The sequence below is a fragment of the Juglans microcarpa x Juglans regia genome, chromosome 2S (genome assembly GCF_004785595.1).
Source record: "Juglans microcarpa x Juglans regia isolate MS1-56 chromosome 2S, Jm3101_v1.0, whole genome shotgun sequence".
NCBI classification, from domain to species: domain Eukaryota; kingdom Viridiplantae; phylum Streptophyta; class Magnoliopsida; order Fagales; family Juglandaceae; genus Juglans; species Juglans microcarpa x Juglans regia.
The window spans coordinates 10,964,252-10,980,832 of NC_054597.1; the positions used below are offsets into that span (position 1 = coordinate 10,964,252).

The 16,581-nt window shown below is 34.2% G+C and overlaps 2 protein-coding genes and 1 long non-coding RNA gene across 3 annotated transcripts; 1 reads left to right on the forward strand and 2 right to left on the reverse strand.

Moving 5' to 3' along the window:
* Nucleotides 1-6,451: 6,451 nt before the first annotated feature.
* On the reverse strand, nucleotides 6,452-8,008 carry LOC121253044 (two-component response regulator 24-like). Its single transcript, XM_041152937.1, has 3 exons — nucleotides 7,862-8,008; nucleotides 7,076-7,416; nucleotides 6,452-6,830 (listed from the first exon to the last, which is right to left on the reverse strand). The coding sequence occupies exons 2-3, from the start codon at nucleotides 7,361-7,363 to the stop codon at nucleotides 6,651-6,653; spliced, it is 468 nt and encodes a 155-aa protein (XP_041008871.1). The 5' UTR covers nucleotides 7,364-7,416; nucleotides 7,862-8,008; the 3' UTR covers nucleotides 6,452-6,650.
* Nucleotides 8,009-12,958: 4,950 nt separating this feature from the next.
* LOC121253046 lies at nucleotides 12,959-16,334 on the forward strand. Its single transcript, XR_005938336.1, has 2 exons — nucleotides 12,959-13,196; nucleotides 15,119-16,334. It is a non-coding gene; the product is annotated as an uncharacterized LOC121253046 (long non-coding RNA).
* Nucleotides 13,755-14,301, reverse strand: LOC121253045 (two-component response regulator 24-like). The gene is made up of 2 exons (XM_041152938.1): nucleotides 14,146-14,301; nucleotides 13,755-13,957 (listed from the first exon to the last, which is right to left on the reverse strand). Exons 1-2 carry the CDS (start codon nucleotides 14,287-14,289, stop codon nucleotides 13,781-13,783), a joined length of 321 nt encoding a protein of 106 aa, XP_041008872.1. The 5' UTR covers nucleotides 14,290-14,301; the 3' UTR covers nucleotides 13,755-13,780.
* Nucleotides 16,335-16,581: the final 247 nt, after the last annotated feature.

The window sequence follows — 16,581 nt, forward strand, 5'->3', positions numbered from 1 at the left end:
TCCCACGTTTACTTCCCATATTTGCCATTAGTTCATTGTTTATAAAACCACAACGAATATAAATAAAATATAAAGTTGTAATTATATTTATATATATTTATATACTATTATGTTCGAATAGAAACAACCACGTTTGAACAGGAAATAATCGGTTCGAACGAACAGACATTTAATCCGAACGCTAAATAATATTGTTCGAACAGTAGGTCTAAGTGTTCGAACGGCTTGTAACTATTCGAACAAAAATTTAACCTGTTCGAACACCAACTAACCATTCGAATGAATTAGTAGGCTGGGCAGTTATTGCAAGCCCAAAATATGTACCCACTTCCCTTCAATTATTGTATGTACTATGTCACTAGTTTCACACTTTGATGAATGAATGAGGAGTTAAATTAGCCTTTTGACGTTTGGGAAGCAACATGTACATTTTGAGATGGATCCTATGCACAAGAGATTCAGAATGAGTTTGCATAGCTAGATTTAGCATATGAGATTGCAATTTTCATTCCAATTTTCAAATAAAAATTGCATGATGATGATCAGAGCAAATATTTTATAGTGAATTCATTTACAAGGGTTTTTAGGCAGTATATGCAATTCGTTATTATATACATTGCTTGTTTATTTATGAAAAGAACTTATTGGTAGACATAATTTATTTATATTACAGATAAGTTTGGCTTCTTCATTAGTAATTTTTTGGGAAACAACTACTTATATTTTGGAAAAAACTAATCAATTAATGTGAGTTGTATTAATCTTGTTGGAAAAAACAATACATGAATAACTACAAGAACAAAACATAGCAAAAAGAATGTAGCCCAATTTATGTCAGTATCCAGTATTGTTTTAGACGAGTATTTGCAACGAAATGTAGCTAAAAATGTTGTGAATGGACACAATAAATACACATTAGTTGCGGCAATATAAATTAGATGCAAGAGGAAATAATCCCAGTCACTTATTGCGTCAGATTGGAAAATTACCGGGAAAGATAGATCATTGCGGCAATACTTGGTCGACGAGAAGAATGGATGTTCACTGCTGGGGCACTTCCGTCACAATTAACATTCGTTGGGAAAAACATATTGTGGCAATTGTTAACAGCCGAGAAAAAAATCTGCCCAAATCCCACTACATTTCTGGCAGTCTAATAATCGTTGAGAAAAAACATTTCTGGCTAGTACTGGAACTTGTTACGACGAAATGATGTCTCAGGCAATAGAATATTTACGACAATTTCAAAAATCGTCGACAAAATTGGAACTAGTTGCAGTGTTTTTTGAAGTATTTGTGACTATAATATTCAAGACAAATGAGTTGTTCCAACGAAATCAAGCACAAGTCGTAAATGTAGTTACGACAAATTTTGAGGAAAAATGGCGGGAAAAAAAAAACTATTTTCAACGTTTTGTTCATTGCGATGTTTTTGAGTAGTTGCAAAGAAACAATCGTGACCAATGTGCGGTGAGGCAAAAACCGACGATAAAAGTCTATTGCAACATTTTAGGGACAATTTGCGATGGAATTGAACGTTGAAAAATGCATGTTTTCTTGTAGTGGATCAATTATAATTGCATTAGGAGTCCGTCCTAACGTGCACTTCAACCATAATTCTAATATTCACACAAATATATATGTGTCCTCGTTTAATATGAGGCCTCATTCAAAGAGTATCAACTAGCCATGGTGGTTGACTCATACGAAATGGGCAAATGACATCTTATACTTATTCGTTAAATATATTATGTAAAACGAACGTTATAACATCTCCAAATCACTCATATGCTGTCCTACTTTGGGCATCTGTCCAAAACACATTTCTTGACCTTGAGTTATCATCTAGGTCCATCACAACTTTACCAAATAGTTGTGAAATAGCTCGGTGTCTTCTACTCCAAGAAACTCATTTTGAACTTTTTTATATGATTCCAACACTCTTTCTCTACAAAAGAGAGATTGTCATATTCGGCCAAACGTTATAACATCTCCAAGTCACTCATATGCTGTCATATTTTGGGCATCCATCCAAAACACATTTCTCGACCTCAAATCATCATCTAGGTCCATCACAACTTTACCAAATAGTTGTGAAATGGCTCGATGTCTCCTACTCCAAGAAGTTCATTTCAAACTTTTTTATATGATTTCGACACTCTTTCTCTCCAAAAGAGAGATTCCCATATCCAACTGCTTCAACAACCATGGTTTTTTAATTTTTAGTCTAACGGATTTTGACTTTGTCTATCATCTCAATTAATTTTTTCAACCAAATTGGTAATTTTTATGGCAAGTAATATGTCTTACCTTACTTGGTCTCACAACATGATTGTGTTCAATGATAATAGTGGATAACTTACACCTTCCATCGGCTATTTGTTTTGCATTAAGTTTGTCCTTGCAATCTATCCTTATCGGTTTTGGCTCGTCAATTTTGGATGTCTTGCTTCTTGGTTTATGATGGCGACTACATGCAATGGTGAAGTATTTCACCTCCCCATCATTCCTTGTAGTCGATGTTTTTTTTTCGACACTCCAAAGCCCTCTTGTTTAGTATATTTCATGTAATATTTATTAACCTCTTCTTAAGTCCCAAATATCATATCAACTTTCAGTCCTTCAACCTTTTGATAGTCAATATACTGAGATCTAGCTTGCTCTTGTTGGTCTACATTAACCAAAACATAAAAGAGCTCATAATATGGTCAAAATTCATAATAGAATCAAACAATAATATAAGGAAACGGTACCATTAAAAATTTGATTATTAACATCTAACCTTGTGGAATATCAAAAGCTTTATTGTTGACTTCTTCAAATATCAATGGACTCAATTCCGTCTTGATTATAGCTTCGAAAAAAACCAAAGAACAAAACATAAGTTAATTCTCACTATGCTATAACTTATAAACTGAACAAATTGATTTATAAGTTCTAAGCAAGTAACATGAAACACCATTATTGAATCTTTGGTATAGAGCTCCATAAGTCCTTCTAGGGTCTACCAATTACTCAATTGCAGTAGATGTGTCATATGTTGGTTGTATATTTGCTACAAGATCCATACTTCAATTGAATTTGTTTGTTACCATAGTAGATCATGTGTTTCATAATGAGCTCTTTGACCGGCCTAAAGATGACCTATCAATACCTCCAGAGCTATAAGTGTAAAACAATCAATAAACCGGTTGAACTGGACCGAACTAGTGTGTTTAGTCCTATTCGTAATCGGTTCTAAATCGGTCCAGTACTGGTTTTCATATTTTGAAAATAGGCTTGAACCAAACCGGACTGATATATATATATATATATATTTTTTAATTTAAATTTTTTACATTATATATAAAATATTATTTATATTATATTATATTATGTATATTATATGCTAAATTGTTAATTAATATAATATGAAATTTTAATCTTATTATTCATGTTTATTAATATTATAATATAAAATTAATATAACATTTTATATAACATAAAATTAATCTTAAAAGTTTTAATATGAAATTTTATTTATGATATAACATAAATTAATCTTATATTTTTAATATAACATTTGAATTTTGATATTAACATATAAATTTTAAGTTTATAAATTTTTAGCCAAAATTTATAAAACGAGGAATATGGAGAATCATTTGCTAAATTTTTGTTCGAGTATAATTTTGTTTATCTATAGAATCGAAAAAGCCAAAAAGGACCAGATTGAAACCAGAGAAGCTGGAAGCTCTGGTTTTGGTGGTTAATTAGTCCGGTATCAATTTTTAAGTTTCCAAAACCAGTAGATACCGGATCGGTTACACCCCTATCCAGAACTAAGAGTCTTTCCCCTGAATGCAACCATTGCTAACCTTAAAAGTGAAACTACTAAGGCCTGGTTTGGATAATGAGTTCCGATGAAATTAGTTGAGATAGTTTGTGAATAGTAGTGAGATGATTTGTGAGTAATAGTGAAATGATTTGAATTAAAATATTTTATGGGGTTTTAGAAAATGAGAGAGAAAAGTTAAATAAGAATATTATAAAGTTAAAATATTGTTAGAATATAATTTTTTAATATAATTTTTTTATTTTGAGATTTGAAAAAGTTGATTTATTTTTTTGTGTTTTGTTTGGAAGTTTGAGAAAGTTATAATAATTGGATAATGATTAAATGAAAAAGTTGAATATTTGAAATTGAAAAACGTTTGTGTTTGTGATGTTTAGATATTAAGATGAGATGAAAGTATCTCTATCCAAACCAGGCCTAAAGCTTTTCAAGAAGTGTATGTCATGTTTAGAATGTTTCAGGTTGAAAAACTACCAGAGTTTGGCTTTATAGAGGACTCAATTAGCTGAAAATTCTTGGTTGGATTGAGTGCATCAATCCGAGTTCAAGGAAGATAAACCGGGGGGGTGGGGTGGTGAGAGAGAGAGAGAGAGAGAGAGAGAGAGAGAGAGAGATGTGTACCTACCGGTAAGGGACAAGAATGGCGGGACACGCTCCGACGAGAGATGTTGGTTGTTTGCTGTGATAAGGTGAGATGGATTAATAGGATTATAGGAGAGTGCTGTGCAGCAGAGGTGGAGGAAGAGGATCGAAACGAACTAGTGTTTGAAATATACGAGGAAGCCATGTGTAGCGACAGAGAGAGGTCTAGGGGCTAACTGATACCATAATATATAGAGTTTGTGTTTGACAAGTGTTTTGATCATGAATATATGGAAGCTTGTACTTTATTTATAATATATATGATCTGATAGCATTTGATAGCTGTACAAGATCAAATTTAGTTACAATGCAAAATTCAAAAAAGTGATTTTAATTAATGTGCAGCAATTAATTATATTGATCTGATCCCTTGAGTTTCAAATGGTCTATCCTCATTAATTGTGTAATGTGTATGGTTGTTGGTGTTTGAACTGTTTTCTTTATCAATTATTTGTTGTTTTGAATTATTCTTTTAATTAGGATGTATCCATATCTACCTAATCCGGATTTGTCTCAACAGAAGTTACGATAACATTTAAATCGTACTCCAAGATGGAAAGGAAGAACAAAAACCTTCAAAACGTACAGCAACAGTACATAGGGTTGTACACCGATGGGCTCGACGTCGATTTCGGCGCAAAATCGAGACACCACTGACATCTGCCATAGGTTTATTGAACCGGCCGAAACTGCGGGTTTGGGAAAAAAAACTGATCATATCGGTCTCGATGTGCGTCAGTGCGGTCTTCAGTCCACTGTCAACGTCTTTTGTGAAGGATGAGGAACTGAGGAAGATGGAAGAAATGTCGCGCCGTCACTGCCATGGAAGAAGAAGAGAGTTGCAGAGAAGAAGAAGATGATACAAAAAAGAAGAAGAGGGGTGGGGGGGGGTATTAATTCATTTTGAAACGGCACTGTTTGGCTATTAATTCAAGCCAAACGGCGCCATTCTATTATACTTTTTTTAACTTTCAGGCTCTAAAACGACATCATTTCACTCATTAAAGTGAAACGATGCCGTTTTATATACATATATTAAAAAATATATATAAATAGACCGGATCGATCGGTTCAGTGGTTTACCAGGGATTCAAACCGGTGCCGAATCGCCGATATGGATTTTCCCTCAATTCCTCTCGATTGCCGACCAGTTCTTTGCTAATTCCGTCCAATTCTGTGCTCCAGCGGTCGGTCTGATTGGTTCACGGCCGGTTCTGGTGGTTCCTGGACACCCCTAATAGTACCAACAAAATTAAAGCGTCGCAATTAGCGGCGTGCTGTGAAAAATAATATCCAATATTCATCCAAGATCATGATTTGCAAAAACGGGAGATCGTTTGAGGCGTACTCAGCTGGAACTGTTTCCCATTCAGCTTGTAATTTGGATTTGGATCAGAAAGTACTTAATTAGACAAGATGAATTGATGCATGGGTGCATGCTACAGAATGCACGTACGTAGTTTCTTCCTTTTTTCTTCTTATATAATTAGATAATTTATATAATTATATGCATTCAGATAGATCATCATCTCTGGCCAGTACTTACATATAACAATGCACCCGTCGCAAGGTTGCAGGCACGCATGCTGCATGCAGAGCTACCCATGCAGCTCATTTCAAACCCAATGGCGGCGTAGCTCTTACTCCCAGCTTTCAAGAAAATATAAACGTAACTTTGAATCGTTCTGTATATATACATTGGTCCAGATTTTTCTCCCTAATTTTTTCTTAAATCTGTTTTACTCCTCTGGCCTTCCTTTTGTACTTGGGAGATATTTCCCTTTAGTAATAGGAAAAAAAAAAAAAAAACATAGAGAAATTAGGAGCAATGAATATTCCCCAGTCCGAGCATATATATATTATATATCAAAGCGAGAATTGGAACACTAGTAGTACTACTGCTACGAAATATAGATTTTTATTTAATTTTGTCGAAGATGCATGCCAACTGCATATAGTTTGCAAGAGTACTTGAGCATGCAGACTACTTTATTGAAAACATTTCCATTTTCTCATGTTGGAAGACATGATTCTAAGAGTTACAGTTTCTGATCATGCATTGTCTGCAACCCCCGAAAAGACAAAACAAAACAAAAAGAGTAGTTTTATTTGTATAACTTCATGTTATTCCGTCCTTTTCTTCAGCCAGCCTTCTGTAGTATTTAGCAATTATTCAACATTTTTTGTTGACCTTTTGAAGGATTGAAACCAGCTTGGGGGTTGTCAAAGGCTTCTCTTGAAAATCATCAAGCCCAGCTGCCATGAACTCCTTTTGTTCTAGCTCATCTCTTGTGCATGTCGATACTCCCGCAATAATACTACGAACGCCCATCGCTCGGAGTTTCCTCGTTGCCTAAATACATATGTATATATAATTCAAATAAGGAAATTAAACAAAAGAAAAATCAGTAAAATAGGCAAAGTTCACGAGAACTTTTGCTATTCTTCCCGCTTATTTTTTTTAACAAAATAATAATAAATTCATAATTAAGCAAAGTATCGATATTCAATAGCTAGCATATTTAATTTCTGGGTTTATTCATTACTGAGCATGCATGCATAAATATATATATATATATATATATATATATAATATACCTCGATGCCATTCATGACAGGCATATCCATGTCCATCAAAATGAGGTCAAAGTTGTTTCCTGAAGAATGGAGATCAACAGCCTCTTTGCCATTCCTCACCACCTGATTTTGTATGCCTAGATTTTCCAAGATTTTGCTGTGAATCATCTGGTTTACAGAGTCATCGTCTACCACAAGTGCAGTGATATTCTTTGTTGCTGCAGAAGTACTTCCTTCTCCGACACCACTTAGATGATCAAGCACCCCAATATCTTTCATCCAGTTTTCAGTATTAATATTGGACGACATTTTTTGTTAATTTCTTGATCTTGCTTCCGGCCAAGAACAATCAACTTGCTTTCCTAAACGCACAAAAAACAAACAAGATCATTAATACTGAATTAGTTCATCATGATCTGTTCGTGTAAGATTAATTTGAAAACCAGAAAGAGAAAAAAAAAAAAAAAAGCTTATATTAATTTACAAGTACTGCGCGCAGGTGCCCAAGTGCATGCAAACTACAAATTACATGAATAATGAAACTCACGATTTCATCTCACAATTTTATACCCAATTAATAACAATTAAGCTTCATATAATTAATGATCATTATTCCTAGAAATGAAGCATCATGATCTGAAGGGAAATGAGGTATATGCATCATTCGTTGCATGCATCAAAAGAGGAAAAAACAAAAACAAAATGACATATATATATATAGCATGATCAAAGATATAATGATCTTCAGATAGAGTGATCAACAAGAAGGAGCGAGGCTTGGTACGTAGCTAGAGTAGTAATACTTGCCTCGACGTTTATGCTAGCTAGCTAGCTGGTGTTAGCTAGATAGAGAGAAGAGAAGGAAATTGGTGTGTGCTCTCCTTGAGGCGTCGGAGTCCTAGTTTATAAGGGAGGAAAAAGAAGAAAACGGTGGTGATCATAATGAGATCGTCAGTATCAGTTGGGATTTTGTTAAAATTATTACATGCATGAGAATCTATTGTTGTGATTTTTTCCATAAATGAAATGTGCATAGCAATGAAGTTCAAAGGGGCATCTTAGTTTATTTGAACAAGTGACAACAAATAAATTGAAGACTTTTGAGGAGAATAGCATTTAGAGCAGCTTCCAATATCATGTACAGCTGCGAAACAAAAAAAAACTAGATAACATAATATCCCCACGCAATCCACAATTTCGTTTGTTTCCTGATTTATGCACCTTTTTGTGTCAACAATTATTGTAGCTTATTAAGTAGTGAAATTCGCACACAATCTCTGCAATTATTATATATGGCACTGTTTTTGGGAATATTTGTGCTTTCTAATTAACTCAACTTATTAAAAAAAAATTAAAAAATAAAATAAAACAGCTCTACTACTACTATTTCAATACAATATGCCAGCTTGAAATTAACGTATGTCTGTATATATATGCATGAAAATGCCAGGTTACAAATAAAGGGTGAAAAGGCATGAAAATTAATGATCATGAGTACCGCCAATGTCATTAAATTCATGAGATCTTCGAGATTTGGAAGTGATTGAGTGAACACATGATGAGTACTCTACTTGATCACGAAACTTCTACATCCAACTCATCATTAATTAGTGTGTTTAATAGTGCAGTAGTACCAGAGTAACCCCATCTGGCCTTATTAATGGCGTCTGTTTTTCTTACCGATTAAGTTTTTTTTTTTTTTAATTTATTGATGTCATCGCGTCTTGAAAATAGCGTCGCTATTGATTTTGAAGGCACCTAGACACTTGGTATAATTTTGTATAATTTTTATATATTATCTATTTGTTATATGAGTGGCACCTAAACAAAATTAAATTAAAACCAAGTGTATGAGAAACAATAAACTTATTAATTTGTATAAGCTAACATGGAATCCAAAGTAACATAAATACAAGAAAATCATATAAGTTTAATGGTCTATATATACTTAATTGACTGAGCAAGTTCAAGGGAATATATACAAGAGTACTACAATAGGGGAAAATTTTTTAAAAGTTAAAGCATCTTAATGAAGGAAAAGAATTTATACAATAGAACTTGACCCGAACAAAAAATGGAAAAATGGATGGGAGAGACCTATTCCCAATACCCTTGGACAGGATAGTGGGACACTTAATCCCACCGGCCACCTCGTAAAGGGTTGCACCACTCTTCTAGGTGGGTGGAGAAGGGACTCCTCATTTTGATCTACATATATATTGTTGTGGGGATGCCCTTGATCCAATGTTGTTGGTGGAAATTCTCCAAGATGGATAATGCAACCATTATAGCCCGGCCCTCACATAGGGGTGAACCATTCTAGACCTCCATTGTTATGGGTGTTTAAGTTTTTCACAATGACTAGAGCTTACTCTAACACAACTTAATGCAATTAGAAAAATATTTACAATAACATGTGCCTATATGATATTGATTTTTAAATAAATAAAGAAAACAAGAAAATTTACTATATCTCCATTCTAATAGCTTACAACTATCCTTCTCCCCCCATATTAAAAAGAAGGGGAATGGGAGGACTGCACCACCGAGGTAGACCCAACCCACGCCACTATGTGAGGGTGCAAGGCCCTCTTCCCATATCTAGGGGTGGGGGCCAAGTAGCCACACCAGTCCTGACTGGGCCCTGCCTGAGGTTGGCAAAGCAACCCGTCCACATTAGGCAGGCGAGCGCCAAGCCTCTTGAGAAAATAGGTGGTAGGTGCTAGGTGGGGCGCTCTCTCTCTCTCTCTCTCTCTCTCACACACACACACATCGTTCCTGTTCAATCTCTCAGATTCTCTCTCTCATGGCATCTAGGCGAAGTCACCCAGCCATGCGGGATGGGACCGAGACCCAAGGACCAGACTCGACACCTGCCCATGCGGGTGCGGGGAGTGGAGGTGGCCGGTTGCCCACCCATTGTGGGTGAGTAGCAAGCTTACTCATAGGTAGTGTGGAAGGTTCGTCGCCACCCTTGAGGTGGTAAGAAAAACTTATCATAATTAAGATGTTTTATTAGATTTTGAAAAAAAAAATGGAATAAAAGTTTAATAAAAATAAGTTAAAAATTGTTTTAACATAATTTTTTAATATTATTTTTGTTTTAAAATTTAAAAAAAATATTATTATTTTTCGTGTTTTGTTTGAGAGTTTAGAAAAGTTAAATGATTAGATAATGATTAAATAAAAAAGTTAAATATTTGAAATTAAAAGTGTTTTGTGTTTGAGTGACGTTTGAGAATGAAATATCTAAAAATAACTGAGAATACTTGAGAATAATTGTGTCGCGAAACAGACCCTAAGTTAGTTTTGTTTTGTTTGGGATTTAGTTAGATTGATAATATTTTATGAAAAATTCTATTTGTACTTACAATTTTTATTTACATAACAATATGTGCTGATGTTTCAGCTTTTGACACGGTAAAGATTATGAAATTTGAATTTAAAAAGAAAACTAATAAAATTGATCTTATACGTAAAATTGTAAGTATATGTAGAACTACTCATATTTTATTTTGTTTGGCTATTTGGTTTTATTTGTTTATATGGTTATTTTTTTTGTTTAACACTCCTCCTCACGTGTGAACTGAGCGTAGAGTCAGGATTCAAACTCATAACCTCTGCTCTAATACCATATGAAATCATAATTTGTCTCAAAAACTTAAACTGACTGATGAGAAGAGGTAGATTTTATTATTTAATTTATATCTTAATATTTGCTTCTTCTTCTTCTTTGAGGCTTCATGATTTAATTCTGGTTCATTTTTTAATTTTGTGGAGATTAGCTCGAAGCCTCAATGAGCTTGAGCAAATGCACTCCAAAATATTTTGTCCGTCCATAGTGAAGGGCCGGGGATAGTGAGATTTCACCCCTATGATGTGGAGTGGGAGATTATATATATGAAAAATGATACTATGTTGTTTGAGTTTGCCCTTTTAATTTGATCGTTCATATATATATATATATATATTTTACTTGATGGTTAGGAAAATTACTAGTAGTATATTGGTGTTTTTTTAAAATGTTTAAAAAAAAATTAAAAAGTATTTGAAAGAAAAAAAAAAATGCAATTTATACTGGAAGTACACTAATAGTCAAACTTAGGTGACATAGTAGCACTATGCTATATATATCTGACCACTGAGGGTGTGGCCGAGGCGGGCTTCACCCCTAGCAAAATGATATAGGGGTTGAACATGATATAGGGGTTGGACCAAATTATTATTTTTGTTATACTTTTCAACGATTTATAGTGCATTATTGGACGTATATCATGTGACCACTTTTATATGAAATTGATACCCATGCATGCCCATATGTGAAAGCTGTAAGTCACACCTGTGTATGTGAATCTTAGGGGTGTCAATATGTGATACAACCCATTAACCCAACACAAACATGACACGATAAAAACGAGTTAAGATTTAGTCTTAACAGGTTGTCCAGTTAAGACACAATTGCTTAACAGGTGGATAACAGGTCAACCCGTTATGACCCGTTAAGAAAGTTACAATTACAATTATACCCTTATACCTAAAAATAAAATTGTTGGGATTTTAATTTCGATATTTTTACTGTTTGGATTGTAATTTTGGACTTGTAGTTAGTTATATATTTTTTATAGATATTATGATTTTAACATTTATATAAAATTATGATAAATTAACTAGGTCAAAACGGATTGACACGACACTATCCGTTATATTAATGGGTAGCGTTAAAGTTTGAGGGTTTAAGATTTTGACACGATAAACTTAACAAGTCATGTTAGGGTTGATCTATATAATATAATATATATGTCTATACACGATATAAACACAATTCGTTAACACGATTTGACACACATGTGTGATGGTCCAAATATGTATTAAGATGGTGTAGAATTTGGCCAGCATTTGTATTTGTAACGCGCGTGAAAGGAAGTCTCATATATTCTCCTCTCTCACGCATCTCATCCCATTCAAAATTAGGATTTCTTCTCTTTTTTTTTATTTTTTGTTAATATAGCATATCCAATTTACAAATCGATCTATAATACCTCATTTTCAAAATAAAAGTCTTGTTCTTGTTGAATCACACGTCGAGTGCAATCATTTAAATTAAAATAATTTGACCAATCATGTAATTAATTATATATATCTAGGATAGGTAATTATTAGGTAGTCTCAAAAGGATACGCGATAGTCTCAACCTATCATAAAATAACGCGTCATTAAGAAATAGTACTTACGTATGTAATCCATGTCGAATTTTGATTGGATGGAAATACTACGTCATTCATACTCCTGAAGTACATAATAATTTTCTATTCAGAAAAAAGACGAATCTAGAAATGATCAATAATCGACCGACTTCGGCCGGCATTCCGGATTTATATTACGGAGTTCTTCCGTTCAACAATCTTACACTGCATAAATATAAATTTATTAAAATAATAATAATAACAAGATAAAAAGTAAAAACACGTCATGTATGGTGTAGGATTACTGCTCCGGTTAAGATGAAAATCTATCATTATTTATCTCATTTCATCGTTATAATTTTTTTAAATTTTTTTATAAAATATAATAAATAATTTAACTTTTTTAAATATTAAAATAATAATATTATTAAAAAATAATATTCTAATAATATTTTATTTAAACTCATTTAAAATTATCTTAACTCATCTCTAAATTCAAACAGAAACATTAGTAGAAGAACTCGATAAATTGATTAAAAAAAATAAACACATTTAAGCTAGTTTTTTTTTTCATTTTTGTAGACGGTAAAAAACTCAATCTAATATAATATATAGTATAAAATATTCTTCTTTAAATTGCATTTTTTTTTTTTTTAATTTTTGCCTTAAATGTATAATGGATTACCGTGACAGCCCAAGTTTTGGTCCCTCCTGACAAAAAGACCTGGTTTGGCACCTGTTTCCCAACTTGATCGAGAAGAGATTGTAAAAGAGTCTTTCGAATCTTTGATTGTTGTTATTTGGTCTTTAATTAACAACCTTTTGGGTCACCATGATCGAGAAGGGGAGTTGGAAGTTTACAACTGCTGCGCTGCAAAAAATGAGAACGGAGAAGTGCAGGAGTGTAGCGCACCTTCCCTTTAACACAGACGCTCCAAAGCCTTCGGTTTCAACTTCAGGTATCACTCACAGATTCACAATATTATTGTAAGGATTGATGAATATTTTGCAGGATAGAGTAACGATACGCTTTTTGCATATTTACAGATTCGTTTATCTCGGTATGGATTTGCCTTTTTTCTTAGTACTTTGGGACCATGAGATCATGATTACATTTCCTTCCCAATCCCTTAACTTTAATACAACCAGTGGTATTTTGTGGTGGAAAATTGTCTGAGATTGTCACAATTACTGCTTATATTGTTGTTAGCCACCTGAGAAATCAATTAGCGGTAATCACATATAGGCAATTGGCAAGAGAGAGTTAGATTTCTTAGAAGAGGGAGCAGAAGAAGAAAATAGAACAAAGGGGAAACTTTTTTTATTATGCAGGCTTTTACAAGAAACTTAAAGAGGACCCAGTTCCAATTTTATGCCTTCAACAACAAAACATAAAGGAAACAAAACGAACAAGGACAAGGAAACAAACCAACAAACAACTCAACTTCTGTTTACATAGACAGAAGATTATAACAAAAAGTAAACTCAAGGTACGATATGATATGATCAGCCTGGGAATGAGTCCTCTATTTTGGTATGCGCTTCATTTCTGGTTGTCAATCTCCCTTAGGAATGGGACGAACAATTCTGGTGTAAATGGCTTTTCAAGGAACTCGTCAATTCCAGCTGCTAGAAATTCTTGTGCATCTTTTTCCCAATACATTGGTGCAATACCTAAAATCTTGCTGGTGATGCCCATCTCACGAATCGTCCTAGCAGTCTGACATATAATATGGAATAGCACGTCATCTTGTGGCTAAAGTACCAGAACTAGAAAGTTAATTGAGCATGAAGTAGCATAATCTCAAAGTTGAAGGATGTACTTCTTAGCAAGTTATGATGAAAAACCAGAGAATTGAAGTTTGGTCCTTGTGTTAATGAAATGAAATGGAAGAAGGTTGTATATACCTCAGGTCCACTCATGAAAGGCAGAAACATCTCAATGACAATGAGATCAAAAGTTTCTCCAGAAGCAATGAGCTCCACTGCAGCCTCCCCAGTCCCCACAGCTTCTACTTCCACGCCATAGGCGTCCAGGAGTCCGCTCTCCATTATCCGGCATATTCTTCCATTATCCACCACAAGCGCTCTCAGATTGTTCCTCCAGGTCATCATTGGAGGCCTCCTTCTCCTGCCATTTCCTTCAGATGAGCCTCCATTCCCATTGCCTCTCATGCCATCACTATCATAATCAGTATCAGATGCCATTCCTTCTTAAGATCTAATTAATACTTCTGCACGACAAAGTGGGGGCAAAAAAGGTGAGCTGATTTAGATGCAAGGGACACCAATCTATAGCTTATATAATTAAGTGAAACCTATCCAAGAAAATAAAAAGAACACTCCCAAAATTGATATCATCACAATCTGTTCCCACACCTTTCTTTCTTCCTCAACAAACTGAAGAGCCTTATTTTATAGAAAAATACTTGCATATAATTGATATCCAAGTGAATTAAAGCTAGAAAACTTGCAGCTAATTAGGAAATGGGGCCAAAGCACTTAACTTCATGGATGCTACTGAAGCTATCCTACAGAAAGGAGTCAGGACCAACATGTTATGACTAGAAATACAAGAACTCTCTGAAATAATGGTATTGAAAACAACTGTTTGCCTGCATTTCTATGCTCTACATGAGGATACAACACTATTAGATCGTAACCAAAAGGAGAAAACTCAAAAGAAGAAACCAGGAACAATAGTACTATTCTAAGAAGGCTTTAGAAGGACAATGCTAGGAACTACAGGCACTTACCACCAAACTCTTCAAAGCTTGATGCTGATGACAATACTAGTGCCTGAATATCAGCTTATATAGATGAATCAGGGCTAACACTTTTCTCTGTCTTACCATATCTGCTGGGCCAAAAACGTGCAAAGGGTGAGAGGAAGAGCAGAAACCCGAGATTCGCGGTAACGTAGCTATTGAAAAGGATACAATGTAATCCAATAGCCAGATATTTCTTCTTTTCAAGGTAACATCTGAGATTTTGTTGCATCTGTCCATTTTAATTACATGAGAACAAATATACTAATGATCGGTAAGTGACAAAAATGCTAATTTTTATTTTACCATTTTAGAATGTGTGTCTTGCACGGCGCACCTCCTTCAAAATTTCAATTGGTAAGGATTTACCATTCTAGATCAATATGTTGCTCAACTACAACAATAACTTGCATTTCACATATCTTCAAAAGTAGCCCTCTTTATAATTCTTTATATTAACTTCAGTTAATGTAGCTTTTTGCAAGTTGAGAAATGAAATTTCTGGTCTATTGGGTCTGATTTCATCAAGAGTGGGATAATGTATTCACATCTCCAGTACATATTAGCCAATGTGTTATAGCTATTTATCTTGATCGAAAGCTACCTAACATTTATTGGTGATGTTAAGCATGAATCTGGTTTATTGATTGAGGTGAAAACATATCTATTTCGATGGAATTGATGTAACACGCTCTGTAGATAAATTTATGCCTATTAAGTCGTGTAGGCAATTGATGTAAAAACCATTAACGCCACATTTCAGAATCTTCCAGTGAAGGGAAGACAATAACTCGTGTATCTAGAACCTATAAAATTTTCCAAGCAAATGTTTTATCCCTAGTAAGTCGGGTGATGATGATCCTGTCCTATTATTAAATGACCATAAATTTGGCCATTTAAATTTAGAGTCTCATATTTAAGTTAAAACTGCTAAGCCTTTCTTGTATCGAGACCTTGTAACCCCATCCCTATCTTTCACTTGGCATTGTGCCGTTTGCGATCTATCACAGCATTTGCAGTCTATCACGACACTCTCTTTCACTTGTCGTGCAACCATTAGTCCTCCGAAAAACCTGCATCAGCAAGTGTGTAGTATAGAATTGCTGAATAGAAGATATCCTCTCTCTCTCTCTCTCTCTCTCAAACTTCTTGATACTTTAATCGTGATTTTCGAAACAAAAAGTTGTGGATATGGTGATGTGGGATATTATTTGAAATATGGAGTTGTTGTCTTGCTCTAGTTGATCGGTTATGCTTTGATTCTTTGTTGCAGTTTGGTGATCATGATCTTGCGTTGTTTGCTGCTCTAATTTGATTTTGATTTTGATTGTCTTGATTTTGAGTTTTTCTATCATTGAACAAGATTGTTGGGGCAACTGCTAGCCCGTACAACGAATTCAGACAAAATCTCAACCCAAGCGTGGGGACAGATTCAACCCCAAAATCCACTCGTACTACAACTAAAATTATCGTTCAATTAAACTATAGATGAAATAAATTTGTCAAACCCACGTATAAATCTTCTTTTTCTTTATCTATACGGAGAAAATTAACTTTTTTTTTAAGTAATAAGAGA